Source organism: Fistularia commersonii, chromosome 25, assembly GCF_037954325.1.
Source record: "Fistularia commersonii isolate RoL2024-O1a breed Wild chromosome 25, RoL_Fcom_v1.0, whole genome shotgun sequence".
Classification (NCBI taxonomy): domain Eukaryota; kingdom Metazoa; phylum Chordata; class Actinopteri; order Syngnathiformes; family Fistulariidae; genus Fistularia; species Fistularia commersonii.
In genome coordinates, this window is record NC_141308.1 from 14710001 (window position 1) to 14736710 (window position 26710).

General features: G+C 59.6%; 2 protein-coding genes across 2 annotated transcripts in view; both read left to right on the plus strand.

Moving 5' to 3' along the window:
* Positions 1–7697, plus strand: part of dhx9 (DEAH (Asp-Glu-Ala-His) box helicase 9) — a 10670-nt gene extending 2973 nt beyond the window's left edge. Inside the window, exons 8-29 of the mRNA XM_086173151.1 lie at positions 307–443; positions 510–599; positions 784–945; positions 1029–1106; positions 1183–1374; positions 1642–1783; positions 1896–1978; positions 2087–2243; positions 2326–2423; positions 2500–2713; positions 2914–3008; positions 3102–3175; positions 3253–3405; positions 3514–3674; positions 3806–3917; positions 4001–4162; positions 4291–4418; positions 4496–4725; positions 4791–4906; positions 5119–5319; positions 5382–5782; positions 7567–7697. Coding sequence (XP_086029277.1) covers positions 307–443; positions 510–599; positions 784–945; positions 1029–1106; positions 1183–1374; positions 1642–1783; positions 1896–1978; positions 2087–2243; positions 2326–2423; positions 2500–2713; positions 2914–3008; positions 3102–3175; positions 3253–3405; positions 3514–3674; positions 3806–3917; positions 4001–4162; positions 4291–4418; positions 4496–4725; positions 4791–4906; positions 5119–5319; positions 5382–5782; positions 7567–7697 — 3317 coding nt within the window. The remainder of the gene's footprint in view (positions 1–306; positions 444–509; positions 600–783; positions 946–1028; positions 1107–1182; positions 1375–1641; positions 1784–1895; positions 1979–2086; positions 2244–2325; positions 2424–2499; positions 2714–2913; positions 3009–3101; positions 3176–3252; positions 3406–3513; positions 3675–3805; positions 3918–4000; positions 4163–4290; positions 4419–4495; positions 4726–4790; positions 4907–5118; positions 5320–5381; positions 5783–7566) is intronic.
* Positions 7649–26710, plus strand: lamc1 (laminin, gamma 1). The gene is made up of 28 exons (XM_086172844.1): positions 7649–8264; positions 13755–14059; positions 15952–16082; positions 18142–18308; positions 18380–18568; positions 18875–18992; positions 19095–19193; positions 19306–19442; positions 19524–19646; positions 19800–19989; positions 20106–20218; positions 20311–20532; positions 20612–20800; positions 21116–21361; positions 21569–21722; positions 21801–21943; positions 22199–22377; positions 22454–22610; positions 22696–22901; positions 22977–23062; positions 23255–23392; positions 23454–23598; positions 23667–23816; positions 23896–24010; positions 24099–24298; positions 24368–24526; positions 24887–24986; positions 25231–26710. Exons 1-28 carry the CDS (start codon positions 7883–7885, stop codon positions 25485–25487), a joined length of 4800 nt encoding a protein of 1599 aa, XP_086028970.1. The 5' UTR covers positions 7649–7882; the 3' UTR covers positions 25488–26710.

Here is a 26710-nt window from a genome sequence, read left to right on the forward strand (position 1 = left end):
ACCGGGGGGGCGACCATACCTTGCTCAGAGGCCACCGGGTCTGAGCTTCTGAACGACGACCGGCGAGCTCACGCCCAAGAAGCTAATCAGCCTCTGCTAACGGAAGCCGCTAGCTCCTTTCCAGAGAGAAGCGGGAAGTTGTAGCAGGAAGTAGCTTCTAAATGTCTCTGGTGGCCCAGAGCCCTCAGGGACACCAGCAGCTGGTCTGCTTCTGTCAGTGCCAGCAAGCTGCCGGTCGTGTCTGGCACACACACACACACACACACACACACACACACACACACTGACCCCAGCTGTGCTCTGCAGGGATCACGGCCCGTGAGCACGGCTCCAACAAGAAGCTGGCGGCCCAGTCGTGCGCCCTGTCCCTGGTGCGGCAGCTGTACCACCTGGGGGTCATCGAGCCGTACTCCGGGGTCACCAAGAAGAAGGAGGGGGAGACGGTATGCCGCCGCCGTCCCGCCGCCCGCTGAGGGCTGGCGTCTTCTGACTCTCTGCTTTCTGTGCAGCTGGAGGTCTTCCCGGTCCAGGTCGGTCCGGACCTGGAGCAGCAGCTGGCCGCCATTGTCCAAGAGCTGGGAGTCCACGTCCCCTCGCCCGTGAGTCCCCTGAGCTGCGAGGAGGTCCCGGAGGTCAGCGGGTTCTGTCGTCCATCTGTTCCCGCGGTTTGGACCGATGGTGTCCGGTGACCTTCTGGACCCCTCCGGTGGTCTGAGGTCTGAAACGTAGGTCCCGGGTTCTGTAGCTTTAGGGTCCGATCGCCATCTGTCTCGGTTTCCCCAGCCCGCGGAGACCGGCGCCCTGGTCTCTCTGGTCCAACCTAAGATGGCCACCTTCGAGCCGTCGCAGCGCCAGAGCAGCCCCGGCGTGGTGCCCTGGTCGCCCCCGCAGGTCAACTGGAACCCCTGGACCAGCAGCAACATCGACGAGGGCCCCCTGGCCTTTGTGAGTGTGAACCCGCCCCGCCGCGACCCGCAGAAGATGTCCGGGATGGGAGCGGTGACCCGTCGACCCTCTAACCCCTCCAGTGCACGCCGGAGCAGATCAGCGCCGACCTGCGGGCCGAGCTGACGCACCAGCTGGAGCACGACGACAACCTGCAGAAGGTCGGTAGGCTCTCGTCCTCTTGGCCGGTCCGGCCGTCCGACGGCGTGCCCGAGGCGTGACGTGTGGCCTGAACAGCTGCTGCAGGAGCGAGACCAGCTGCCCGTCAAGCAGTTCCAGGAGGAGATCATGGCCGCCGTGGACCGAAACCCCGTGGTCGTCATCCGAGGAGCCACCGGCTGCGGCAAAACCACCCAGGTCCCGCAGTACATCCTGGACCGCTTCATCCAGGAGGGACGGGCGTCCGACTGCAACATCGTGGTCACCCAGGTAAGCCTGGACCTCCAGAGGACACCTGCAAACCTCCGGAGAACTCCTCTGATGAACAGAAACACTGAGAACGGAGCCCAGAACTGGTCTTGAGCCTTTAGCTCTGGAGTTCTGGGTCGGCTGAGCTGCTGCGAAAACCAGAGACGGGTCTCGGTAGAACTAGGTTACCTGGCAACGGTCCTACTCGGGCCGAGTAGAACCTGAGGAGGAGGGCTTGGGTTCGGATCCCCCTCTGATGTGTTTGTGATCCCGCCGTCTCCCCCGCAGCCCCGGCGGATCAGCGCCGTGTCCGTGGCCGAGCGCGTGGCCTTCGAGAGAGGAGAGGATCTGGGGAAGAGCTGCGGCTACAGCGTCCGCTTCGAGTCGGTGCTTCCTCGCCCCCACGCCAGCATCCTCTTCTGCACCATCGGTACGCCGTCACTGAGGGGGGGGGGTCTCCAGGGGTCTGGGTCTGATCTGTGTGTGTGTGTGTGTGTGTGTGTGTGTGTGTGTGTGTGTGCGCGCGTTGGCACGCGCTGCAGGTGTGCTGCTGAGGAAACTGGAGGCCGGGATCCGAGGCATCAGTCATGTGATCGTGGATGAGATCCATGAGCGAGATCTCAACGTGAGTCGGGTGGAGTTGGAGATGTTCTCCTTTGAATGATGGCCTGGGGCTGAAGCTGTGTGTCTATGTGTGTGTGTGTGTGTGTGTATGTGCGTCCATGTGTTCTAGACGGACTTCCTGATGGTGGTCCTGAGGGACGTGGTCCAAACGTACCCTGAGATCCGAGTCCTCCTCATGTCGGCCACCATCGACACCACCATGTTCACAGAGTACTACTTCAACTGCCCCGTCATCGAGGTGTTCGGACGGACCTTCTCGGTCCAAGGTGACGGCCGGCTCCGAGCGCCGGGACCTTCCTTGGGTGTGGGGAAGACTTGGTTTAAAACCTTGCTGATGTCTGGGCGCAGAATATTTCCTCGAGGACTGCATCCAGATGACGAACTTCGTCCCTCCTCCCATGGATCGCAAGAAGAAGGAGAAGGACGAGGAGGGCGTGGACGATGACGTGAGTACACCCGCCGCTCCCGCCGGAGGAGACGCGCCGGCGGACGGACGGTCAGGTGATCCCCGTCTCGTTCCAGACCAACTGTAACCTGCTGTGCGGGCCCGAGTACTCGGCGGAGACCAAGCGCTCCATGTCTCAGATCAACGAGAAGGAGCTGTCCTTCGAGCTGGTGGAGGCCCTGCTGAAGTACATCGAGACACTGCAGGTGTCCGGCGCCGTGCTGGTCTTCCTGCCCGGCTGGAACCTGATCTACGCCATGCAGAGACACCTGGAGTCCAACCCTCACTTCGGTACGTCCGACGAGCGCGGTCGAGGAGGATCCGGGTCGGTTCCTCGGAGCCCTCAGAAGCCCCTGGTGTCGTCGCTGTCTGAGTGAGGTCATCATGGACGTGGACACGGCTGGCGTTCCACCTCCCGTGCATCGCTCCCGGCCTTGAGGATCAGTACGCTGCGTCGGGACCTGCCATAATCCCAGTCTTCTTGCTTCCAGGAAGTAGCCTGTACCGGATCCTCCCGCTCCATTCTCAGATCCCCCGAGAGGAGCAGCGGCTGGTGTTCGAACCCGTCCCGGACGACGTCCGGAAGGTCCGTGGCGCCGCACGCCACACCAGCCGGTTCGGCGGGAGGAAACCCGCCGTCCCGCTGACCCGCTGACCCGACTGTGTTCCGCTGTCACAGGTCATCCTGTCCACCAACATCGCCGAGACCAGCATCACCATCAACGACGTGGTCTACGTCATCGACTCCTGCAAGTAAGTTCTCCTCGGTTAGCCCCAGCTAGCCTGTTAGCGGTTAGCCTCAACTAGCCTGTGTGTGTGTGCCCTGACAGGCAGAAGGTGAAGCTGTTCACGTCCCACAACAACATGACCAACTACGCCACCGTGTGGGCGTCCAAGACCAACCTGGAGCAACGCAAGGGCCGAGCAGGTCGGGTCCGACCAGGGTTCTGCTTCCACCTGTGCAGCCACGCACGCTTCGAGAGGTGTGACCTTCTGGACCAGCCTCACACCTTCCAGCCTGCACCCCGCCACACCTGGGCAAACCCCTCACTGTGTGTGTGTGTGTGTGTGTGTGTGTGTGTGTGTTACAGGCTGGAGACTCACATGACCCCAGAGATCTTCAGAACGCCGCTGCATGAAATTGCTTTGAGCATCAAGCTGCTGAGGCTTGGAGCGATCGGTCACTTCCTGTCCAAGGCCATCGAACCCCCGCCACTGGATGCTGTGATCGAGGCTGAGCATACTCTGAAGGGTACACACACACACACACACACACACACACACACACACACACACACACGTGAAGTGTCCACCAATCCTGCGTGGAAGTGTTGCGGCTGAAGGACGCTGCGGTTGATGTTCCCGGTGAACACGTGTCTCCAGAGCTGGACGCCCTGGACTCCAACGACGAGCTGACCCCTCTGGGCCGGGTCCTGGCCCGGCTGCCCATCGAGCCGCGCCTGGGGAAGATGATGATCATGGGCTGCATCTTCCAGTCAGTCCTTCTCCTTCTTCTGGTGGACGGTGGGCCTGTGGGGTTCAGGTGAGGCGATGACCTGTTCCTTGTCCGTCCCCCAGTGTCGGAGACGCCATGTGCACCATCTCGGCGGCGTCCTGCTTCCCTGAGCCCTTCGTCAACGAGGGCAAGCGCCTCGGCTTCGTCCACAGGAACTTTGCCGGCAGCCGCTTCTCGGACCACGTGGCCCTTCTGTCCGTCTTCCAGGCCTGGGACGACGTCAGGTGGGTCTCGAGGGACGGCCCTCCGCCGGAGGGAGCGGCTCGAGTCGAAAATGTCACCCGAAGGCCCGGCGCCCTGGACCTTCCTAGAACATCTGGGGAAGTAGCCAACAGGTGCCTCCTCCTTCCAGGATCAACGGCGAGGAGGCCGAGGTCCGTTTCTGCGAGCAGAAGCGTCTCAACATGCCGACGCTGAGGATGACGTGGGAGGCCAAAGTCCAGCTGAAGGAGATTCTCGCCAACGCCGGTTTCCCCGAAGGTAGCGGAAGGCGCCGCGGATCGCCGGGCCGGTTCAAAGGAAGTGACCCGAGCGGCTCGCGTGGTTCTTCTCCCCAGAGTCCTTGGTCACGCAGACGTTCAACACGATTGGACCGGACAACAACCTGGACGTGGTGGTTTCCCTGGTGACCTTCGGGTCGTACCCCAACGTGTGCTACCACAAGGAGAAGAGGAAGATTCTGACCACCGAAGGTCGCAACGCCCTCATCCACAAGTCCTCCGTCAACTGTCCCTTCAGCAGCCACGACATGAAGTACCCCTCGCCCTTCTTCGTCTTCAGCGAGAAGGTGAGGCCCGGAGGAGGCCCCGTCCGCAGGCCGCGGAGATGTTCACACCGTCTTTGTAATTCCAGATTAGAACGCGGGCCATCTCCGCCAAGGGCATGACGCTGGTCAGCCCGCTGCAGCTGCTGCTCTTCGCCTGCAAGAAGGCCACGTCCAGCGGAGAGCTGGTGGAGCTCGACGACTGGTGAGTAGCGGGACCCGCGGGCTCGCCTGGCGCCGGCCGACCCCGCGCCACCTCGCGGTAGATTTTACCACTTCAGATTAGGGACAGTGTGTTTAGCTCTTCTGTCAGAAGAGCTTCCGTGTGGTCCGTGACCTCAGACCGCCAAAGGGAAGCCGCCGTGGTCGTGCGGACCTGCCGGGTAGGAAGTGACAGCATGACTCTGTGGTGTCCAGGATCAAGCTGACCATCCCGCACTCGGTGGCCGGCGCCATCTTGGCCCTGCGGGCGGGCCTGGAGGCTCTGGTGGTGGAGGTGACCAAGGACCCCGAGTACATCCAGCAGATGGACGCCACCAACCAGCGCCTGCTCAACCTCATCAGACACGTGTCCAAGCCCTCGGCCGCCGGGCTCAACTTGATGGCCGGCACGCAAAGGTGAGGGAGCTCGCCGCCGGCCGGGACCCCGCCAGAACATGACCTCTGACGTCTCCCTGCAGGATGGGAGACGGACCTCGGCCGCCGAAGATGGGACGCTTCGACGGAGGGGGCTACCGAGGAGGAGGGGGGGGCTACCGAGGGGGAGGCGGCTACCAAGGAGGAGGGGGCGGCTACCGGGGTGGGGGAGGGGGCTACCGGGGAGGAGAGGGCGGCTACCAAGGAGGGCGGGGTGGCTATCGGGGAGGAGGGGGTGGCTACCAAGGAGGAGGGGGTGGCTACCAAGGAGGAGGGGGTGGCTATCGGGGAGGAGGGAGCGGCTATCGGGGAGGAGGGGGCGGCTACCAAGGAGGAGGGAGCGGCTACCAAGGAGGAGGGGGCGGCTACCAAGGAGGGGGCGGCTACCGGGGAGGAGGGGGCGGCTACCAAGGAGGGGGGAGCGGCTACCAAGGAGGAGGGGGCGGCTACCAAGGAGGAGGGGGCGGCTACCAAGGAGGAGGGGGCGGCTACCAAGGAGGAGGGGGCGGCCATTGGGGAGGGGGGTACAGGGGAGGTGAAGGATATCGAGGAGGAGGAGGAGGAGGGGGGGGTGGAGGGTACAGAGGGGGGGCAGGGGCAGGAGGGAACGGGGGGTATGGAGGGGGGGCAGGAGGAGAAGGCTATGATGGGGGGGCAGGAGGAGGGTACGGAGGGGGGGCAGGAAACGGGAAGTACGGAGGGGGGGCAGGAGGGTACAGGGGGGGCTATTGACCTGATTACACTAAGGAGTATTTGATTTGTAGGTCATTAAGGTGTGTGTATTTGTGTGTGTGAGTATGTGTGTGTATGTGTGAGAGAGAGGTCATGTCATGTGATGCCTCCTGAGCCAATGACAGGAGGTCTGGTCCACCTTCCTGTCCGTCTCTGTGTTCCTTCCATGTTTTCATTTCCTGTGAAGATCTCAATAAATCCGTCTGGTCTCCATGCCGTCTCCAGGGTCTTACCTGACCCTCTGACCCCCCGGTGTCCACCTCCCCTCTCGGGCGGTCGCGTACCTCGAGCGTGGTCGAAGGGTCGCGGGGTTCCGATGGGTCGCGGGTTCGAGCCTTCCGGAACCTGAAGTCCAGGTTCTCCTCTGACAGGTGTGAGAGCGGTCGCTGCCAGCAGGGGGAGCCTCGTCCCTGGAGCTGCAGGGTTCCTCAGGGGCTGGAAGGTCCGGCAGAAGAAGCAGCCAAACCTAGGGTTCCTTTTCCTGCCTTGAACAGTTTGGTTTGAACCTGACAAGTGTGGAGGAAGAAGCAGGCGAAGAGCCACGGACACAGCAGACGGACAGAGCTACCTGCATGGAGATGGATAGATGGATAGATAGGTAGGTAGATAGATAGATAGATAGGTAGATAGATAGATAGATAGGTAGATAGATAGATAGATAGATAGATAGGTAGGTAGGTAGGTAGACGGATAGATAGATATTGGGGCTCATCCTGGCTCATCCATGACGGCTTCTTTACAGAGAACCAATTTCCCCACGGGGATTAATAAAAGATAAATGATTATACGTGATGAGATAAACTTTATGGCAGAAAATAATAAAAGACATCCGCAAATAAAGACAGCAAAGAGAACAACAGCATCTAAAGAACGGACAGAGTGCCGACGCAACGGCAGATCTGCGGTGCAGGACTGGGCGTCCATATCCCTCCATAAAAGCAAAAATAAGCCGGATGTGAACGGGCTGAGACCAAGGAGGATGAAAATAGGCGGCAGCGTCCGGGCGGGACAGCTGCATGTCGTCCCCCTCATAAAATAATCACCCAAGTCATTTCTTTACAAAAATGTTTTTTTTTTGCCTGAATCACCTCCCGATGCCGACGGCCTCTGGCATACCTGCCTCCATCCACACAGATCCTGCCTTTTTACCCCTTTAGTACAAGTTGCCTCTGTCAAGTTGTGTCAAAGGGTGCAGTTTTTTGTGTTTCCTGACAAAATGACTCAGGCGATTATTTTCAGCGGGTGACGAGAATGAATGTAAATGTAATTGTCTATTTATAATTCTATTATCGAGACAACTGACGGGTGGGGGGGCGTCCGGACACAGGCGGCCCGAGAGGAGCGGGACGGGTTGACCTTTGACCGCCTGCTGGATCAGCTGACGCGGATCCCCGGACCGGAACCGGCCGTCCGGATGCGCGTGTCCGCGGTCCCGCCGCGACCGCGGGGATTCGAACCCGCGCCCGGTCTCGGCCCCGCCTCGCGCGCTCTGCGCAGGTCCCGCGGACTTTAGCGTGAAGTTTGGCCGGAAGTGCGCGCGGGGCCCGTGCGCCGCGCAGCTGCGCAGAAGAGTCGTGGGTGTAGTCGGGCTCGAGCCTCGGTGCATGGCGGCGGACACAAAGAGCTGAGCAGACACCCTCCGCGCGCGCACACGCAGCGGGACGCGGTTCCCGCAACTCCCGCACGACCCGCGCTTCTGCTTCGACGACCGGCCGGCCTCCCGCCTCCCGCCGCGGCGTCGAGTCCGACTCCGACTCCGACTCCGACTCCGACTCCGAGTCCGGGTCCCGCGGGACGCGCCGCGGACACGACCATGCGCGCAGCCGTGCTGTGCGCGCTGGCGGCCTGGAGCTGCGTGGCGCTCCGCGTCCGCGTCCGCGCCGCGATGGACGAGTGCGCGGACGAGCGCGGCCGCCCGCAGCGTTGCATGCCCGAGTTCGTCAACGCCGCCTTCAACGTCACCGTGGCGGCGACCAACACCTGCGGCGCCCCGCCGGAGGAGTACTGCGTCCAGACCGGCGCCACCGGCGTCACCAAGTCCTGCCACATCTGCGACGCCCGCGATCCCCGCAACCAGCACGGGGCCGCGTACCTGACGGACTACAACAACCAGCAGGACACCACCTGGTGGCAGAGCCAGACCATGCTGGCCGGCGTCCAGTACCCCGCCGCCATCAACCTCACGCTGCACCTCGGTAAGGCCGCCGTCACAGCCGCCGGTGCCCCGGAGCCGCCGGGGCCCGCACCCGGGAGAGCCGCGGGGGTACGGGAGCGGGCGGGCGGAACGAGGCCGGGGGAGGGACCGGGGAAGCTGGCGGAAGCCGAGGAGCGGGCAGACGGGGGCCGGGGAGGGGCTCCAGGGGTCCCGTGCGCGGCCGTGAAAAGTTGCCGTGAAACTTGAAAGCCCACCGCCGCCGGTCCGTGGGGCCGTGCGTGGGAGAGCGAGTGCTGGCGCGTCGCCGTGGCTTCTTCTCACGGAGGACATAGTTCTCATTGTTGGGGGGGGGGAGCGTGGGAGGCGCGTGCGCGCGATTGTGTGGGGGACTCCGGACGTGCGTGTGTGTGTGTGTGTGTGTGTGTGTGTGTGTGTGTGTGTGTGTGTGTGTGTGTGTGTGTGGAGGGGGGTCACCTGCCCCTGAATTATTAACAAGACCCCCCCACTGATTGACCTGCTGGGCTAACTCCTCTGTGTGTCTGTAGACATGCACGACGTGCACGTGGTGATGTCACCGGGGTTCCACCTCCACAAGTATGTATGTGTGTGTGTGTGTGTGTGTGTGGGGGGGGGTAGAAACCACAAAAATGAGTCCTCCTTCTGAGGGGGCTCAGAGGGAGCCGATGTTTCCTGGAGTTTCCAGGTCGCAGGCAGAGCCTTCAGGGTGGATGTGTGCCGGCAGGTGGAGGGAATAATGGAAACAGTCTGGAATAATCCACCAATCAGAGGCAGCCCCCCCCCCCCCCCCCCGAATAAAAATATCCGCCCGTCGTCCTGTAAGGGGCCGGGACATTCCTGGGGGCGGAGCCGGGCCCGCGGGCTCCTCTTCGCCGCGTCTTCGTCGGAGGTTCACATGACCCCGGGGAACATTCCTGGACGGTGGAGTCGTCGCCGCCAGCAGCTGCTTCCTGTCTCTCAACAGGAAGTCGGTCGTTAAAGGTGACGATCACAACGGCCCCCGACTTTCACAATAATAATAATAATCATAAAAGCCCGGCCTTCGTCGCCGTCGCGTGACGGGCCGCGTTCTGCGTCTGGGTTGTTTCTGGAGACACGAGACCTCTGATGCTGTCTCTGCCTGAACCTTCACAGCAGAAGACCTCCAGTGGCAAGGAGGACTTTCATCTGTGGAGAGCAGAGGACAGACAGGAAGTAGGTGTGGTGATTGGAGGACAGACAGGAAGTAGGTGTGGTGATTGGAGGACAGACAGGAAGTAGGCGTGGAGAACGGAGGACAGGAAGAGGAAGAGATGATCAATCGATCGATCAGGATCACAGCTGATGAGGTTTTTGGTCCCGGGGGCCTTGAAAGGCATCTTCAAGGGCCGTGGGAATATTTGACTGTCCAGCTCCATGAGGTAACGTGTGTGTGTGTGTGTGTGTGTGTGTGTGTGTGTGTGAAAACCTCGAAGGCCTTTTCCAGCTGTTGTAAATTACACAGGGGTGCAGTGTGGGAAACACAGCCGTTGCAAAACACCTGGAGAACTGGGGATATACACACACACATAGAATGAGACACACAGACATATAACACACACACATACACAGACAAACACAAACAGTCTGTGTGTGTGTGTGTGTTCAGTAAATGATGACACTCCGAAGGACTAGTTTGAGGGTTTTCTTCCCCCTCAGAAAAGCCTTCAAGTTTCCAGGCTGTTGGTAATTAAAGACAAGCAGGGCGTCACATGAAGGTGTGTGTGTGTGTGTGTGTGTGTGTGTGTGTGCTGGGAGTTTGTGTGTGTGTGTGTGTGTGTGTGTGTGTGTGTGTGTGTGTGTGTGTGTGTGTTGGGGGCAGGGAGGGACTCTTTGAAGTCAGAGTCAAAACATCCTGGAATCCTTCAGAAAAGGAATCTTTGTGTTGGAGCCTCTGAGAGGTTTGAGGATTAAGACCTTGATTCTCCCCCGAGCCTGGAGGAGCTTTGGAGGACACTGGAGTCCACACACCGCCCAGATCTTCTGGAGGGGAGGAGACCCTGAGAGTCTGGGTTAGAGTCTGTCTGATCTACGCTGACGGATTTTCCCAAGGGGCCTCGAATGCACCGCGACACCCCATGGTGAAAGAGTGGAGGTCTGAACTCTGACCTTCTGATTTCGAGAGCGATGACATCACAAACCGCACGATGATGTCACGGGGGGGGGGGGGGTGACCTCAGGGTTCTCTGGAAGGCTCCTGGCCTCAGTGGCTGTTGCCATGGTGATGGAGAGCTGATCCTTGACCTCAATCTAAACGTTCATGAGGGGGTATTTCCTGTCCCGTGGGAGGAATCATGGCTGGGAATCGTGTGTGTGTGTGTGTGTGTGTGTGTGTGTGTGTGTGTGTGTGTGTGTGTGTGTGTGTGTGTGTGTGTGTGTGTGTGTGTGTGTGTGTGTGTGTGTGTGTGTGTGTGTGTGTGTGTGTGTGTGTGTGTGTGTGTGTGTGAGAGAGTAGAGACAGTCTGTTTTCAAAGAAAACAACTTCTATGAAGGAAGAGCACATGAGCCCCCATCTCCTCCTCTTCCTCTCCTTCCTCAGTGTTGATGTTCACTTTGAATTTACAAACACTGTGTATAGACGTGCACGTGGAAGTTTGTGCATGTGAACTTCTCTTCCAGCTTCCATTGATGTGGGTTCTGTGGTTCTCTGTAGATGTTCTGACGGTCTGAAGGTGTGTCTGCAAACACACTGCATACGAATGTGTGTATCATACAATGACCCTGTTCGTTTGTGTGTGTGTGTGTGTGTGTGTGTGTGTGTGTGTGTGTGTGAGAGAGATAATGACCTCCTGGAGTGTCACACCTGCAGGTGATAGGTCTTCTTCTTTGGTGGTCCAAGGCGTCCCGGTGGGGGCGGGGCTTCGTTAGCATGTCTTAAGCTTTAACGACGTCCAGGTCAAAGGTCATCAAACCTTGCTATGGTTTCCTGTGGAACCCAGAGATGTTTTCTGAAGGTCCACTGAAGGTGAAGGTAGAAGAACCTCTGGCACCTGCAGAGTTCAATTCAACACAGAGGCAAAGTGAACGATATATCGGACTCCTGGCAAACACTGAGCTGAGGAGCCCACACACACACACACACACACACATACATACACACACACACACACACATACATATACATATACATACATACACACACACACACTGCATTCCTGCCCCCCCAAATGCTTTATACTTAAATCTACTCACACTAAACAAACCTAATTAAATTCGGAACAGCCCCCAATACACACACACACACACACACACACACACACACCTTCCTCCTCCATACCCCCTCTTGTGTTCCTCCAGAAGCTAGTAGTGCCTTCAGCAGCCCTCTGTATCTCCATTCATTAAGAGACCTTTAAGAGTTTCTCCTGGGGGGTCAGAGGAGCCCCCCCCCCCCCCCCCCAGGGCCTCCAGGCTTGTTGTGGCAGCAGACGTTTATCGTCACCTTGATCTCCAGGAGCCAATCAGAACACTCGCTGTGTTTATCAGACGGCGCCGATAAGAGCCTTTACATTCCTGCCAGGTAGTCTCTCCCACTCACACAAAACCTCAACTCAGACACGCACACACATACAATCACACACACAAAACCTCAACTCAGACACGCACACACATACAATCACACACACAAAAACCTCAATTCACGCACACACATGAATGAAAACCTCAACTCAGACATACACTCACACACAACACCCAAAAATCTTGACATACACACACCATAGTTGTGTACAGCGGTCCTTCTCCTTGTTCATCAAACGACCTTTGGAAAGTTGATGCTGACCTTTGACCTCCAGTGCAGAGGATGATGTCATGGTCTGGCTCCGCCCCTGAGCGCTCACAGGACTCATTGTTCATTTCTCCTCAACGCCACCACACACACACACACACACACACACACACACACACACACACACACACACACACACACACACACACACACACACACACATTCTGAGGGGGTTACTCTGTGTGGCAGGGCGTCCTGTGCACTACACCCGGTTCTCCAGATGGAACTCTGAAGAACCCGCTGGTTCCACGGGCAGATCTTCTCCAGCCCAATGACCTCGCTGCTCTGAGGCAGATGTTGCAGATGTTGCAGATGTTCCCTCTGGGGACAGATGTTCCTGCTCCTGCTGAACTTCCAGGAACCAGGTTTCCCATGAAGCACTCCTCCATCCTGGAAGATGTCTTACACACACACACACACACACACTCACACACGCACACACACAAGAGCTCTTATTTTGAAGGTGAAGAGGAGGAAGTGTGTTCAGTCACACGTCCACGTTTCCATATCAGGGCAGGAAAAAGCTTACTGCCCCCCCCCCCCACACACACACACACACACACACAGATCAACCTCAGAGAAAAGCTGCTCCTCTGAGTGACAGAGATGTTCTTCATGTCCAGACCTGACAGCCTCAGGGGCCTCAGGGGTCAAAGGTCACAGCAGAAGCAGAAGGCAGGTTAAAGCAGCTAATTGGCGGGGGGGCTCATTAGAGAACTTTATCTTTGATTATCTTGTGTGTGTGTGTGTGTGTGTGTGTGTGTGTGTGTGTGTGTGTGTGTGTGTGTGTGTGGTGGGGGAGGACCAAACAACTCGTGTCCTCATGAAGCGTGACGCTCAGCCGATCACATGCCCTGGTTTCTGGCGCCCTGATCCAGAATCATCTCTACTGGATCTACTGGGGGGGGGGGGGTCTCCGTGTCAGGCGGTTACCATGGTGACAGGTCGGTGCTTTGGTGGGACGACCCGTCTGCTTAGATAGAAGGAACCCCAAGGCGGCGTGGGGGGGGGACAGCGCCGCTTTGTCCTCCTGCTCAATACCGCCATTGTTCTGGAGGGAGGGGTCCTTCACTTCCTGTGATGTCATCGGCGTCAGCGGGCTCAGGGACCAATCAGACGCTCCGCAAGACAGAAAGCAGCGCCATCGCTCGTTCAGCCATGAATGTTGAGTCGGGCCTTGGATCCATCTGGGTTTGACGCCGTCAGACTGCAGAGAGAAAGATGATGTCATCAGACAGTCACTTCCTGCCGTGTTCAAACAGACACGCACTCACACACACACTCACACACACACACACACACAAATAAATACACACTTCCTGTAATAAACTGCAGTCCTTTGTCATGTCGTCTCAGCTGCTTCACCTTTATTTGCAGTTGATGGTGAAGCCCGTCATCACTGTTTACACACACACACATGCACACACACACACACACACGCACACATGCACCTCAAACACACATGCACACTCACAAACACGCAGCAGCGGGAGCCGCTGGCCTGTTGAAACTTGTTTGGTATGCGGGGGGATTGAAAAGCAGCAGGAGTTACAGGATCCTAAGACCCCTACCCCCAACACACACACACACACACACACACACACACCTATTTGTGATGTCTCCTTTGGTGTTTTGTTGTTTTTGAATTCGTTTCTGCTATTTAAAAATCAGATCGCATGTTACCATGGTAACCCTCACGCTCCCCCCCAGGAAAGGCGTTCGACATCACCTACGTGCGCCTGAAGTTCCACACCAGCAGGCCGGAGAGCTTCGCCATCTACAAGCGCAGCAGCGAAGGCGCCCCCTGGCAGCCGTACCAGTACTACAGCGGCTCCTGCGAGAAGACCTACCAGAAGACCAACCGGGGCTTCATCCGCACCGGGGAGGACGAGCAGCAGGCCCTCTGCACCGACGACTTCAGCGACATCTCCCCCCTCACCGGGGGCAACGTGGCCTTCTCCACCCTGGAGGGGCGACCCAGCGCCTACAACTTCGACCACAGCCCCGTCCTGCAGGTGCGCCCAGACGCACACGCACACGCACACACACACACACACACACACACTCACACTCACTGGACATTCACAGAAATAAACCAAAGTCTGAGGTTAAAAAGTGCAGAAACAACCCCGGGCTGTTGTTGCCATGGCGCCGGGCGGGGGGGGGGATGGCGTGACTGGTCTCCAGGACGTCTGTGTCCTGCAGGCGAGTGGCCGGTTGCCAGGCAACGCCCCCGCTTTTCCCACAGCTGTTTGTCAGGAAGCAGCAGCTGCTCCGTGTTTGTGCTTCACGCCGCTGCCTCCGACATGGAGGAGGTCCAGAGATGGCTGGCTCCCCTGCCGACCTTTGACCCCAGCACCACCATTTCTTCCCCCGGCAGCTCCACAGAACAACCTACTGTAGGAGAAGGACGGGGTCCGACCATCTCCTGGGAACTCTGATCGCGGGGAGGGGCTCGTCAGGCTAACGTCAGCCAACATGGACGCCCGCGTCCAGAACGGGATTCAGTGAAAGTTCCTCCAGTTGTCATGGTTGCAGACACCTGATGACGGCGATGGAAGCGCTCAGGTTCTGGTCCTCCTGGGAGGGGGGGCGCTCGGGTCCTGCACCCTCTGGAGAGGAGGCAGAAGCTCCGCCTGCTTCTGGACCAGGCTCAAACACATTTAGCTGCAGCTCCGACTTCCTTATTTGTCTCGTTGGCACGAAGCTATTTATACTGTGGCCCCTTTCTGGAGGCGCCTGTCTGCCCCCCCCCCCCCCGCACACACACACACACACACACACACACACACACACACACACACCAGGAGCCGGTCTGTCCCAGCCTCCTGTCTGTGGATGAAATGGCTCAGTTTCCAGTTATAACACTCGCATGATTGACAGATGATTGCCGACCCCCGCCGACCCCTGACACCCGGGGGGGGAGGGGGTGACTTCCTCTGAGGGGCGTGGCATCGGCCCCGCTGGCAGCCGATTGGTCCCTGGGGTCATGTGAGCAGAAACCCTGAGCAACCAATCACACGGCAGGCCGCGACCTCAGGGGCGGCTGAGGTCGGGGGTAGAAGCAGCTGGATGGACGGATGCTCTGAAAGATGAAGCTGTGTGTGTGTGTGTGTGTGTGTGTGTGTGTGTGTGTGTGTGTGTGTGTGTGTGTGTGTGTGTGTGTGTGTGTGCGTGTGCGTGTGCGTGCGCGCGTGCGTGCGTGCGTGCGTACATACTTCTCCCCGTCCCTGGGATTCAGCTGCACTGGAGATCAGGCCAAGCATGATGTCAGCAGGCGTCCGGCCGCGGTGACGTCAGCGGTGTCCTGAGCAGAAGCCAGATGTGCTGGGAGGGGTCAAGGGTCGGAACGAGAAGACCCCTCTCGCCGTGGAGGCGGGGCCTCGGGCTCCTCGCAGCCATGTGACGTGAATGGGCAAGAACCCTGGGGCCTCCTCCTCAAACATCTCCTCCCAGAGCTGCTGGAATGCAGATAGAATGGAGTAATCTCCTCCCGAGGTCACAGGAAGCCCCCCCCCCGATACCAGACCTTATCTGTCACTTTCACACAGCAGGTGTTTGACATCTGCATCATATCACACACACACACACACACACACACACACACACACACACACACACACACATTCCTCCTGAGAGCATGACTGATAGCACGCATGCACACACACACACACTTACTCTCCAGGGATCAGGTGGAGTAATAGAGTAGTGACTGGGCCTGTGACGTCCATGAGAGGTCATGGGGTCAGAGATCAATGTGTGTGTGTGTTTGTATGTGTGTGTGGGTGTCTGGGTTTGTCTGTCTATATGTATCTGTGTGTGTGTGTATATGTCTGGGTGTGTGTGTGTGTGTGTGTGTGTTTGTGCGGCCTCGAGGTGAAGGTCACCTGCTGCTGTGTCTCTGCAGGACTGGGTCACCGCCACCGACATCAGGGTGACCCTGAACAGACTGAACACCTTTGGAGACGAGGTCTTCAACGACCCCAAGGTCCTGAAGTCCTACTACTACGCCATCTCCGACTTCGCCGTGGGAGGAAGGTGAGGAGACACGCCTCCGCACTTCCACAGAGCCTCGGACTCCTCCGGGGTCCGATTCCGGCGTCTTCTGGATCGGACGCGAGAAAACCCGAGACGTGCCGGGGCGGAGGTCAAAGGTCAGAGGTCTCCAGGACAGAGAGGCCTCCTCACCTGGTCTCAGTGGGTTCGGGTTCAGAAGGATCAGGCTCTCGGGGGTCCTGGTCCTGTGTGGTCTGCAAATCCACATAAGAGCTTCTTTCCTGCATCTGAAAGGGTTGGACAGGCCTGAGACTGCGCGCGCACACACACACACACACACACACACACACACACACACACACACACACACACACACACACACACACAAAAAACACAAGCCACAAAGCCACACACACCAAGCCACACGCGAGCACACACATACACATACACACACGCACACAAAAAGCACAAAGCCACACACACCAAGCCACGTGCGCACACACATACACATACACACACACATAGAAACAAACACACAAAAAACACAAAGCCACACACACACAGCACACCCTAAGACACACATGGAAACAAACACACAAAAAGAGTCATATAGCACAAAGCCACGCACACACACACACACACACACACACACACACGCACACACAGAAAAGCCACGCACACACACACACACACGCACACACACAAAGCCACTCACACACAGGCGGAGGTCTAATGTGTGTGAAAAGTGGAGCAGGTTTCCAGGACGCCGCTGACATTCCTGGCATTCCTGGCCTGCAGGCCGGATTACTGAGGACCCGACGGGGTTCGACCTGAACTCGCCGTCTGCTCAGACTCAGGAGGACCGATCCAGGAACGGACCAGGACCGGTAGCCGGACCGGGACCGGGACCGGACCGGGTCATGGATTCAGGCGCGAGCACACAAATGTCTCAGGCTCCAGGACTGAAGTGAATAAGCTGCAGATAAAACAGAAGCAGCGGCAGAAGATCAGGACGGAGAAGCAGCTCAGGAGTCACTGATGGAGATACTTTGGTCTGTGAGACGGAGATGCTGCATGCTGGGCTGAGAACATGGACAGGAACCCAGGGGCAATTACACCTTCCAGGGGCAATTACACCTTCCAGGGGCAATAACACCCTTCAGGGGTTATAACAGGCTTTTGGGGTTATAAAAGGTTTCAGGGGTAATAACAGGTCTGAGGTGCAATAACAGGTCTGAGGGGTAATAACAAGTTTGAAGGGTATTAACAGGCTTCAGGGGTTATAAAAGGTTTCAGGGGTAATAATAAGTTTCAGGGGCAATAGCAAGTCTCAGAGGTTATAACAGGTTTCAGGGGTAATAACAGGTCTGATGGGGCAATAACAGTTCTGAGGGGTAATAACAGGCTTCAGGGGCAATAACAGTTCTGAGGGGTAATAACACCTTTCAGGGGCAATAACAGGTCTGAGGTTTAGTCAGAGCAGCATCTTCTCCATCAGAGTTCCCCCTGACCCTGCAGCATCTGGATCTCCTCACGTCGAGGAGAACATGGACTCTGTCCTTCACGGCTCCTCCGGCTGTCGAGACGCCGTCAGATTTTCCGGGTCTTCTTGTGGAAACATCTGAGTGGCCCCCTGAGGGCGGGGGGGCGAGTTCAGACCTGCTCGCCGGCTCCTTCCAGGCTCCAAAGACTCTGTGAAAGGAGGTCTTCTTCTCGGTCACATCATGGAAACCACCGTCTGACATCAGAATGTTGGCGTAGAAGAAACGCTGCCGGACCTTCTGGACCAGGACGGGCCGGAGGAGCCGGTTCCTGCCGCGAGGGCCGCCGTGTCGGCACCGAGTGCCCAGAAGGTCCGGGACCGTGATGCCCGCTGGACCAGAGTTAGCGTTAGCGTTAGCACGGGGTTACGGTAACCATGGTTACAGGAAACAAGGAGCGTCTGGGGAAGCGTGTTAGCCGTCAATCAAGAGCTTCCGTCATGGCGGCTGGCGCGCCAGCGTAGCGGCTAGCTGTTCTCGGGCGTCTTTACTGCTGGTTTCCAAGGCGACCGCCCCACGCCCTCCTCACCGTGTGTGTGTGTGTGTGTGTGCCCGTGCAGGTGTAAGTGTAACGGCCACGCCAGCGAGTGTGTGCGTGATGACGGCGGTCGCCTGGCGTGCGACTGCAAACACAACACGGAGGGCCCCGACTGCGGCGCGTGCAAGCCGTTCTTCAACGACCGCCCGTGGAGGCGAGCCACGGCCGACAACGCCAACGAGTGTCTGCGTGAGTGACCTTTGACCCCCGCCCCCTCCCTCCCCCCCGTACCCCGGCATTAACCCCTCCCCGCCCCCCAGCCTGCGACTGCAGCGGGAAGAGCTCGGAGTGCTTCTTCGACGGCGAGCTGTACCGGGCCTCGGGCCACGGCGGCCACTGCCGCGGCTGCGGGGACAACACGGACGGGCCGCGCTGCGAGCGCTGCCTGCACAACTTCTACCGGCCCGCCGGGGAACAGCGCTGCCTGCCCTGCTCCTGCAGCTCCGTGGGTAGGTCTCCTATCTGACCGGCTCCTCCTCCGCCTTCTCCGCGTCCATCTGCTCGTCCGCTCTGGATTTGACAACATTGTGGAACGCCGCTGGTCCGTTCTGGCCTCCGGCAGACGCTCTCCTTCAGAACCATCTGGAGACAAGAAGCTCTTTGTCTGACAAACTGATCACCGGAGGAGGTTGTCTGACTGATGCCAGCTGCCGCCGCCAGCTCGTGTTGGTCTGATGCTAATGGGCTGTGTGTGTGTGTGTGTGTGTGTGTGTGTGTGTGTGTGTGTGTGTGTGTGTGTGTGTGTGTGTGTGTAGGCTCAGCGTCTCCTCAGTGTGACAACAGAGGTGTGTGTGCCTGCAAACCCGGGGTGACGGGGGAGAAGTGTGACCGCTGCCAGCCGGGCTTCCACAGCCTGACCGAGGCCGGGTGCAGGTAGGGCTGTGTGTGTGTGTGTGTGTGTGTAAACCTACCGGATCAGATGTGTGTGTGGCTGTGAGCGTGGAAGGGGCGGAGCTTACAGGTGTCCTTCCTCAGGCCTTGCAGCTGCTCGCCGTCGGGCAGCACGCAGGAGTGTGACGTGACGTCCGGACAATGCCGCTGCAAGGAGAACGTGGAGGGCTTCGCCTGCGACAGGTGGGTCACCTGACCTGTCGGCCGCGCTGCCGCACCGCCGCTGTGGGCTTACCTGTGTGTGTGTCTGTGTGTGTGTGTGTGTGTGTGTGTGTGTGTGTGTGTGCGACCTCAGGTGCAAGCTGGGCTACTTCAACATGGACCCCTACAACCCCCAGGGCTGCACCCCTTGCTTCTGCTTCCACCACTCCTCAGTGTGCGACAGCGCCGAGGGCTTCAGCGTGGACACCATCAGCTCCACCTTCCATACAGGTGCCCTTGCAGAAGGACCCCTAAAGACCCAACCCCAGTACCGTGACTCACCTGTGTGTGTGTGTGTGTGTGTGTGTGCAGACGGGGAGCGTTGGTCTGGCCAGCAGCGTGACGGCTCCAGCGTCCCGGTCCAGTGGTCGCTCAGCAGCCAGGAGATCTCACTCATCTCTGAGGACTACTTCCCCATGTACTTCATCGCCCCTGGTGGGTCTCTCTCTCTTTCACACACTCACACACACACATACATATGTACATATTTACATACACACGTGGGCCCGTGGTAGGACATCCCATAATGACACCATATGCGGTGAGGTCGTGGGTGTCAGACGCCAAGGCGGTTCCTCCTCTCCACAGAAAAGTTCCTGGGGAACCAGCTCCTGAGTTACGGGCAGAACCTGACCCTGCGCTTCCGGGTCGACCGGAGGGACACCCGTCTGTCCGCCGAGGACTTGGTCCTGGAAGGGGCGGGGCTTCGGGTGGCCGTCCCCCTCATCGCCCAGGGCAACGCCTACCCCGGCGAGAACATGCAGACCTACGTGTTCAGGTGAGACCTCCGCCCGGTTCTGACCCGGTCATCCCGTGGACCGTCTGCGGGGTGACGGTCGTCTCCTGAGACGTCCTTCTTCTCCGCCTCCCGTCCTGATCCGCCGTGTCCTCCAGGCTCCACGACAGCACCGATTACCCCTGGAGACCCGCCATCAGCCACGCAGACTTTCAGAAGCTCCTCCACAACCTGACCGCCATCAAGATACGAGGCACCTACAGCGAGAAGAGTACGCCACACGCAGATGCACAGAAACACACGCACACACACACACACACACACACTCTCCGGTCGCCCGTCCTCACCGGCCTTTCCCTGCAGGTGCCGGTTACCTTGACGACGTGACCCTGGTGACGGCCCGCCGCGGCGCCGGCGCCCCCGCGGGCTGGGTGGAGCGCTGCACGTGCCCGCAGGGCTACGAGGGCCAGCACTGCGAGCGCTGCACGCCGGGCTTCCGGCGCGGCCGACCCGAGCTGGCCGCCTTCAGCGCCTGCGAGCCCTGCAACTGCAACGGCCACAGCGACGCCTGCGACCCCGACACAGGTGGCCCCGCGACCCCCGACCCCTGACCCCCGACCCCGCCCCCCCGCCGCTCTGACGTCACTTCCCGTCTCCCCTCCAGGAGCGTGCCAGTGCCGGGACGACACGGCCGGCCTGAGCTGCGAGCGCTGCCGGGACGGTTACTATGGCGACGCCACCCAGGGGACCCCCGCCGACTGCCAGCCGTGTCCGTGCCCCGCCGGGGCCACGTGCGCTGTCGTCCCCAAGACGCGGGAGGTCGTCTGTACCAACTGTCCCACCGGGACCACAGGTACGCATGCACATACACACACACACACACACACACTCACACCCCTGCAAACACACATGCACGTACTCACATATACGCAAGCACACAAACACACACACACAGGAAAACACACAAACACACATGCAACCATGCACATGCAATCATGCACACAAACACACATGCAAAGACACACACACAAACACACACACACTCACACCCATGCAAACACACATGCACGCACTCACATGCAAATACACACACACACACACACATATGTGCGTTTGTGTGGCTGCCGCCATGGTGACCGTCGCTCTGCGATGATGTACCCGTCTCCAGGGAAACGCTGCGAGCTGTGTGACGATGGTTTCTACGGCAACCCCCTGGGCGAGGACGGTGCGTTCCGGCCGTGTCGGGCCTGCAAGTGCAGCGACAACATCGACCCCAACGCCGTGGGCAACTGTAACCGGGAGACGGGCAAGTGCCTGAAGTGCATCTACAACACGGACGGCTCCTTCTGCGACCGCTGCAAGGATGGTTTCTATGGCAACGCCCTCGCCGCCGACCCCGCGGACAAGTGCAAGCGTGAGTCCCCGCGGAGCTCGGACCTGCGCGGAGATCTGGGACGTCCTGTGGGCGGGGCTTATCCTTCTGTGGGCGGGCCTTATCCTTCTGTGGGCGGGGCTTATCCTTCTGTGGGCGGGGCTTATCCTTCTGTGGGCGGGGCACAAGTTATTCACACGGCCTAAATCGACCCCGAGTGACCCTTGTCTCGCCCCCCTCCCCCCCCAGCGTGCTCCTGCTGGCCCCCCGGCACGGTGGGGGGGCAAACCAGCTGCTCCCAGGTGACGGGTCAGTGCACGTGCCTCCCCAACGTGGCCCAGCGGGACTGCGGCGCCTGTCAGCCCGGCTTCTTCAACCTCCAGAGCGGCACCGGCTGCGAGAGGTGAGCGGCTTCGTCTCCTGTCCGGTCACGTGACCCCGGGGTCCCGCCCCCCTACTCACCCCCCTCCCGCCCCCCCAGGTGTAACTGTAACCCCATCGGCTCCACCAACGGCCAGTGTGACATCTCCAGCGGGCAGTGCGAGTGCCAGCCCGGTGTGACCGGGCGCCACTGCGAGCGCTGCGAGGACAACTTCTTCGGCTTCGGCTCGTCGGGATGCAAACGTGAGGAGGGGGCAGATGAGGGGGGGGTATCGGGGGGGGGGTTTGATGAGCGGGGCAGGATCGGGGGGGGCAGAGGAGGGCAGGATCAGGAGGGGTATTGGGAGAGTTTGAGTTCAGGGTTCTCCGCCTGAGTGCTAGACAGAAGGTGAGGTGGTGGACTGGACCCGTGCTGAGATGAAGGTGCTTCTGCTGTCAGCTGACCCAGAGTGTGTGTGTGTGTGTGTGTGTGTGTGTGTGTGTGTGTGTGTGTCCCAGCGTGCGACTGTGACCCCGAGGGCTCGGCGGAGGCCCAGTGCCTGCAGGACGGCCGCTGCCGCTGCCGGCCCGGCTTCGTGGGCGCTCGCTGTGACATGTGCGAGGAGAACTACTTCTACAACCGCTCGGCGCCGGGGTGCCAGCAGTGCCCGTCGTGCTACAGCCTGGTCCGGGACAAGGTGAGCCGACGCCGTGACCCCGCCCCCGGCCCCGCCCCCGGCCCCGTCCCCGCCGCTGAGCACGCTCCGTCCGCAGGTCAACCAGCAGCGGCAGAAGCTCCACGACCTGCAGACCCTCATGGACAACCTGGGCTCGGGCCAGGAGTCCGTCAGCGACCAGGCCTTCGAGGACCGGCTCAAGGAGGCGGAGCGGGTCATCGGCGAGCTGCTGGAGGACGCCAGGGCCAGCAAAGGTGAGGCGCCACATCTCAAACATCAGATCTCCGGACATCAGGGCGAGAGGTCCGGAGGAACGTGGTCAACCTGTGCTCCCCTCAGATGTGGACCGCGGCCTCCTGGAACGTCTGAACGCCATCAACGGGACCCTGACCACGCAGTGGAACCGCCTGCAGAACATCCGCGGCACCGTGGACGACACCAGCGGCCGGGCCGACCGCGCCCGGGCCCGCGTCCGCGACGCCGAGGACCTGATCGACCGCGCGCGTCACGAGCTGGACAAGGCGCGGGAGGCCGTGGCCAAAGTGGTGCGTGGCCTCGCCGTCACCACGGAAACGGCCGTTCCTCGCCTTTCGAGCTCATCGTGTCTCCGTCAATCACAGGACATCAAGCCTGCCAGCGGCGCCGGAGCGGGAGACCCCAACAACATGACCCTGCTGGCCGAGGAGGCACGCCGCCTCGCAGACAGGCATGCGCCCACACACTCACACACACACACACACACACACACACACACACAGACCGCTGTGGATCCACCTCTGCTGATGTGTGACAGCAGCTTGTGCCTTGAATGCTGCCACGGAGGGGAACCTGGAAGAAGGATCGCCAAAGGGTTTGCCCATGAGGTCGTCCTGATCTGTCATCAATCTTCTTCTCACAGGCACAAGATGGAAGCCGATCAGATCGAGAAAATCGCCAAGGACGCCAACGACACGTCTACCAAGGCCTACAACCTGCTGCTGAAGACCCTGGACGGAGAGGGACGGATGACCCAGGAGATCGACGAGCTCAACAAGAAGTAGGTCCCGGTGTCGACCCGCCGGGCGGCGGAGCTCAGCTGATGGCGTTGGTGCCCGCAGGTACGGCGAAGCCAAGGAACTGGCAAAGAACCTGGAGAAGCAGGCCGGCAAGGTCCAGGCGGAGGCCGAGGAAGCCGGGAACCGAGCGCTGAAGATCTTCGCCAACCTGACGGGACTGCCGCCCTTCGACACCAAGGCTCTGGAGGTGAACCTCGGTGACCCCGGGCTCCCCGACCTCTGACCCCCGACGCCTGACCTATGCTCCGTCTGCAGGAGGAGGCCAACAAGATCAAGAAGGAAGCGTCGGACTTGGACAAACTGATCGACAAGACGGAGAAGGAGTACAACGACCTCCGGGATGACCTGAGGCCCAAGGAGCAGGAGGTCCGGAAGCTCCTGGAGAAAGGGAAGAGCGAGCAGCAGGTCAGTCCCGGACACACAACCGGAGGCTTCTTCTCCCCGGAGAGCTCGTCCTTTAACCTTTCGTCCCCCTGACGGACAGACGGCCGACCAGCTGCTGGCCAGAGCCGACGCCGCCAAAGCGGTGGCCGAGGAGGCGGCGAGGAAGGGCCGGTCCACCTTCAAGGAGGCCGAGAGCATCCTGGACGACCTGAGAGGTACCGAGCCTTCTCCAGCCACCTGAGGTCCGTTCCCCGCAGAGGGGTAGGTTTCACAAAGTCACCGCCGAACCTTCTTGTCCGTCAGACTTCGACCGCAGGGTCAACGACAACAAGACGGCGGCCGAGGACGCCTTGAAGAAGATCCCCGCCATCAACGCCACCATCATGGCTGCCAAGGAGAAGACCCGGCAGGCGGCGGAGGCGCTGGGCAACGCCGCCGTGGACGCCCGCGAGGCCAAGAACAAGGCGGAGGAGGCCGAGAGGATCGCCAGCAACGTGCAGAAGGTAAGACCGCGAGAGACTCCGCCCGCCGTCGCAAGGAGAGAGGTCTTAGATGTTCTCCGTGTCCTCCAGGGCTCAGCCAGGACCAAGGACGACGCCGACCAGGCCTTCCGTGAAACGGAGCAGATGGAGCAGGAGGTCCAGGATCTGATGGAGCAGCTCGGCGCGGCCGAGCGGGAGCTGGCCGGCAAGAAGGCCGAGGCGGACAAGGACATGATGATGGCCACCATGGTAGGTCTGACCGTCCGCCCGTTTGACCCTTGGGAATCAGAACCAGAACCAGAACCGACAGCCCCTTGGCAGAGAACATGAGCGACCGCTTTTCCCTGACGTCTCCGCCACTGGGACCGGACCGGACCGGCTCTCCGGGCTCCGGGCTCCGGGCTCCGTGGCCAAGTCCGGCCTTCCGTGGACCCCGGAACCAGCCGGTCCGTCTGCAACCCGACCGCTTTGTACCGGGTCGGGGTCCGCCTCGGGCCGGTCCAGTCGAGCCCTAGTTCAGGTCCAGCAAAGACCCGGTTCAGGCCCCGTTTAGACCCCGGTCAGACCCGGTGCTGGTCCGGCATTCGATGACTCCCTCTGTCCCCGCAGGCATCTGAGAACGCCAAGGAGGCCGAGGACAACGCCCGCAAGGCCAAGGGCTTCGTGAAGACGGTCCTGAGCACCATCACCTCCCTGCTGGAGCAGCTGGGTAACTGCCACCGTCAGCCTCACTGGTCCTCAGACGCTTCTTAGGGGCAGAATTTAATCCCGTAAAGTCTGCAAACTCCACCAGACGACCAGATGATCTCCAGATTACCGGATTCTTTATTTTCCAGATTATGAAACGGTCTCCCCAGATTTTAAAGTAGTTTCTCCAGATGACGGCCTGCTTCTCCTTCTCCCTCGAGCCGTCTCCGCTTCTCCGTCCAACGTCTCCGTATCTCCTCCGCCAGGAAACATCGACAAGGTGGACCTCGGCAAACTCAACCAGATCGATGAGTCGCTGAAGCGCGCCAAGGGCAAGATGGCGGACAGCGAGCTGGACCGGAAGCTGGCGGAGCTGAATGACGTGGCGCGGACGCAGGAGGCCATGATCGGCGACTACGACCGGCAGATCCGCGAGATCCGCGTGGACATCGCCAACCTCAACGACATCAAGAACACGTTACCGGACGGCTGCTTCAACACGCCGTCTCTGGAGCAACCCTAAAGCCACCCACCCGCCGCGGCGCCGGGCCACCAACGCCACCGGGCAGGAACCAGAACCACAAACCCGCCGTGACTGCACCGCCACCAGGGGGCGCCACGCAGGCGGCGGCCACGTTGTCAGTCAGTGAAGGAAGACTCAGCAGTATTGTATCTCCATCAGGCGGCGACGCCGAAGCCCCGCCCCCTCCGCTGCCGCCGCGGCGACCGAGACGGAACGCGGTCCCGTCGTTTCCGTGACAATCTCCGACGCCATTTCGACACGGGAAACCACGCCGCTGATCGCCGCTTCGTCCGTGACTCACTTCCCGTTCCCGATTTCCCGCCAAATTAACGGGAGGGTTGATCAAAGCGTTAATCGAAGGGTCGATCAGAAGATTAATTGAACTTCTCTCGTTTTGATTGGCTCGTTTTCCGGGGAGTCTTTTTTTTTTAAAGTGATTTTGAAAGTGAGTTCCTGTGGTTAAGACGATCAGCGACGTGCGGTTGTTTTCCATCCCGAAGGACGGACGGCGCCCCGACCGCGAGGCGCCGTCTGTTGCTGTCTCTCTCTGGTTCTATCGATCTATCTATCTATCTATCTATCTATCTATCTATCTATCTATCGATCTATCTATCTATCGATCTACCGATCGATCTATCTACCTATCGATCTATCTATCGATCTATCGATCTATCTATCTGTCTCTGTCTCTCTGTCCGTCTGTCTGTCCGCCGTGGTGCGTGGCCCCGCCTTCCTTAGCCCCGCCCCCTCCTCGGTCCGACTCTATGCAAACCATGTACAAGTTGCGTAGCGAGAATTGTATCTGAAACACTGGTGCTAATAATTATTTCAAAGTATATTTTTGTGTGAATCTTTGTTTTTTTTTTTTAATCGCCATGGAGACGATGTCTGTGTAAATATGCTTCTGTGATGTGAGAGGACGCAGCGGGACGGCGAGCCGCCGCAGAGCGACCACGTACGTCGGCGTCCATGATAATCTGCTTCCTGCGATATCCGGGTTTATTGATTAACTGATGATTTATGTGTGACCTTTGTGCCGCCGTGAGTCACGTGACCTCAAAGAGCTCCTTCCCTCCGCCGCCACTCCAGGGGGTCGTCACGGCGCTGTCGTCACGGCGACGGCCCGCGGCCTCTCCGGCTCTTTGAGGACCTGACCGAACGCTTGTCTCCTCGTTGCCTGTAAATCCAAAAGTAACATTTGAATAATAAAATGTACCACCGGA

What these genes read in the sequence shown, in the direction of transcription:
- lamc1 (XM_086172844.1), top strand. Translation starts at nt 7,883, where the DNA reads ATGCGCGCAGCCGTGCTGTGCGCGCTGGCGGCCTGGAGCTGCGTGGCG. An exon ending in CATGTACTTCATCGCCCCTG is followed by an intron (nt 19,647 to 19,799) that starts GTGGGTCTCTCT and finishes TCCTCTCCACAG; the next exon opens with AAAAGTTCCTGGGGAACCAG. An exon ending in AGGCACCTACAGCGAGAAGA is followed by an intron (nt 20,219 to 20,310) that starts GTACGCCACACG and finishes CTTTCCCTGCAG; the next exon opens with GTGCCGGTTACCTTGACGAC.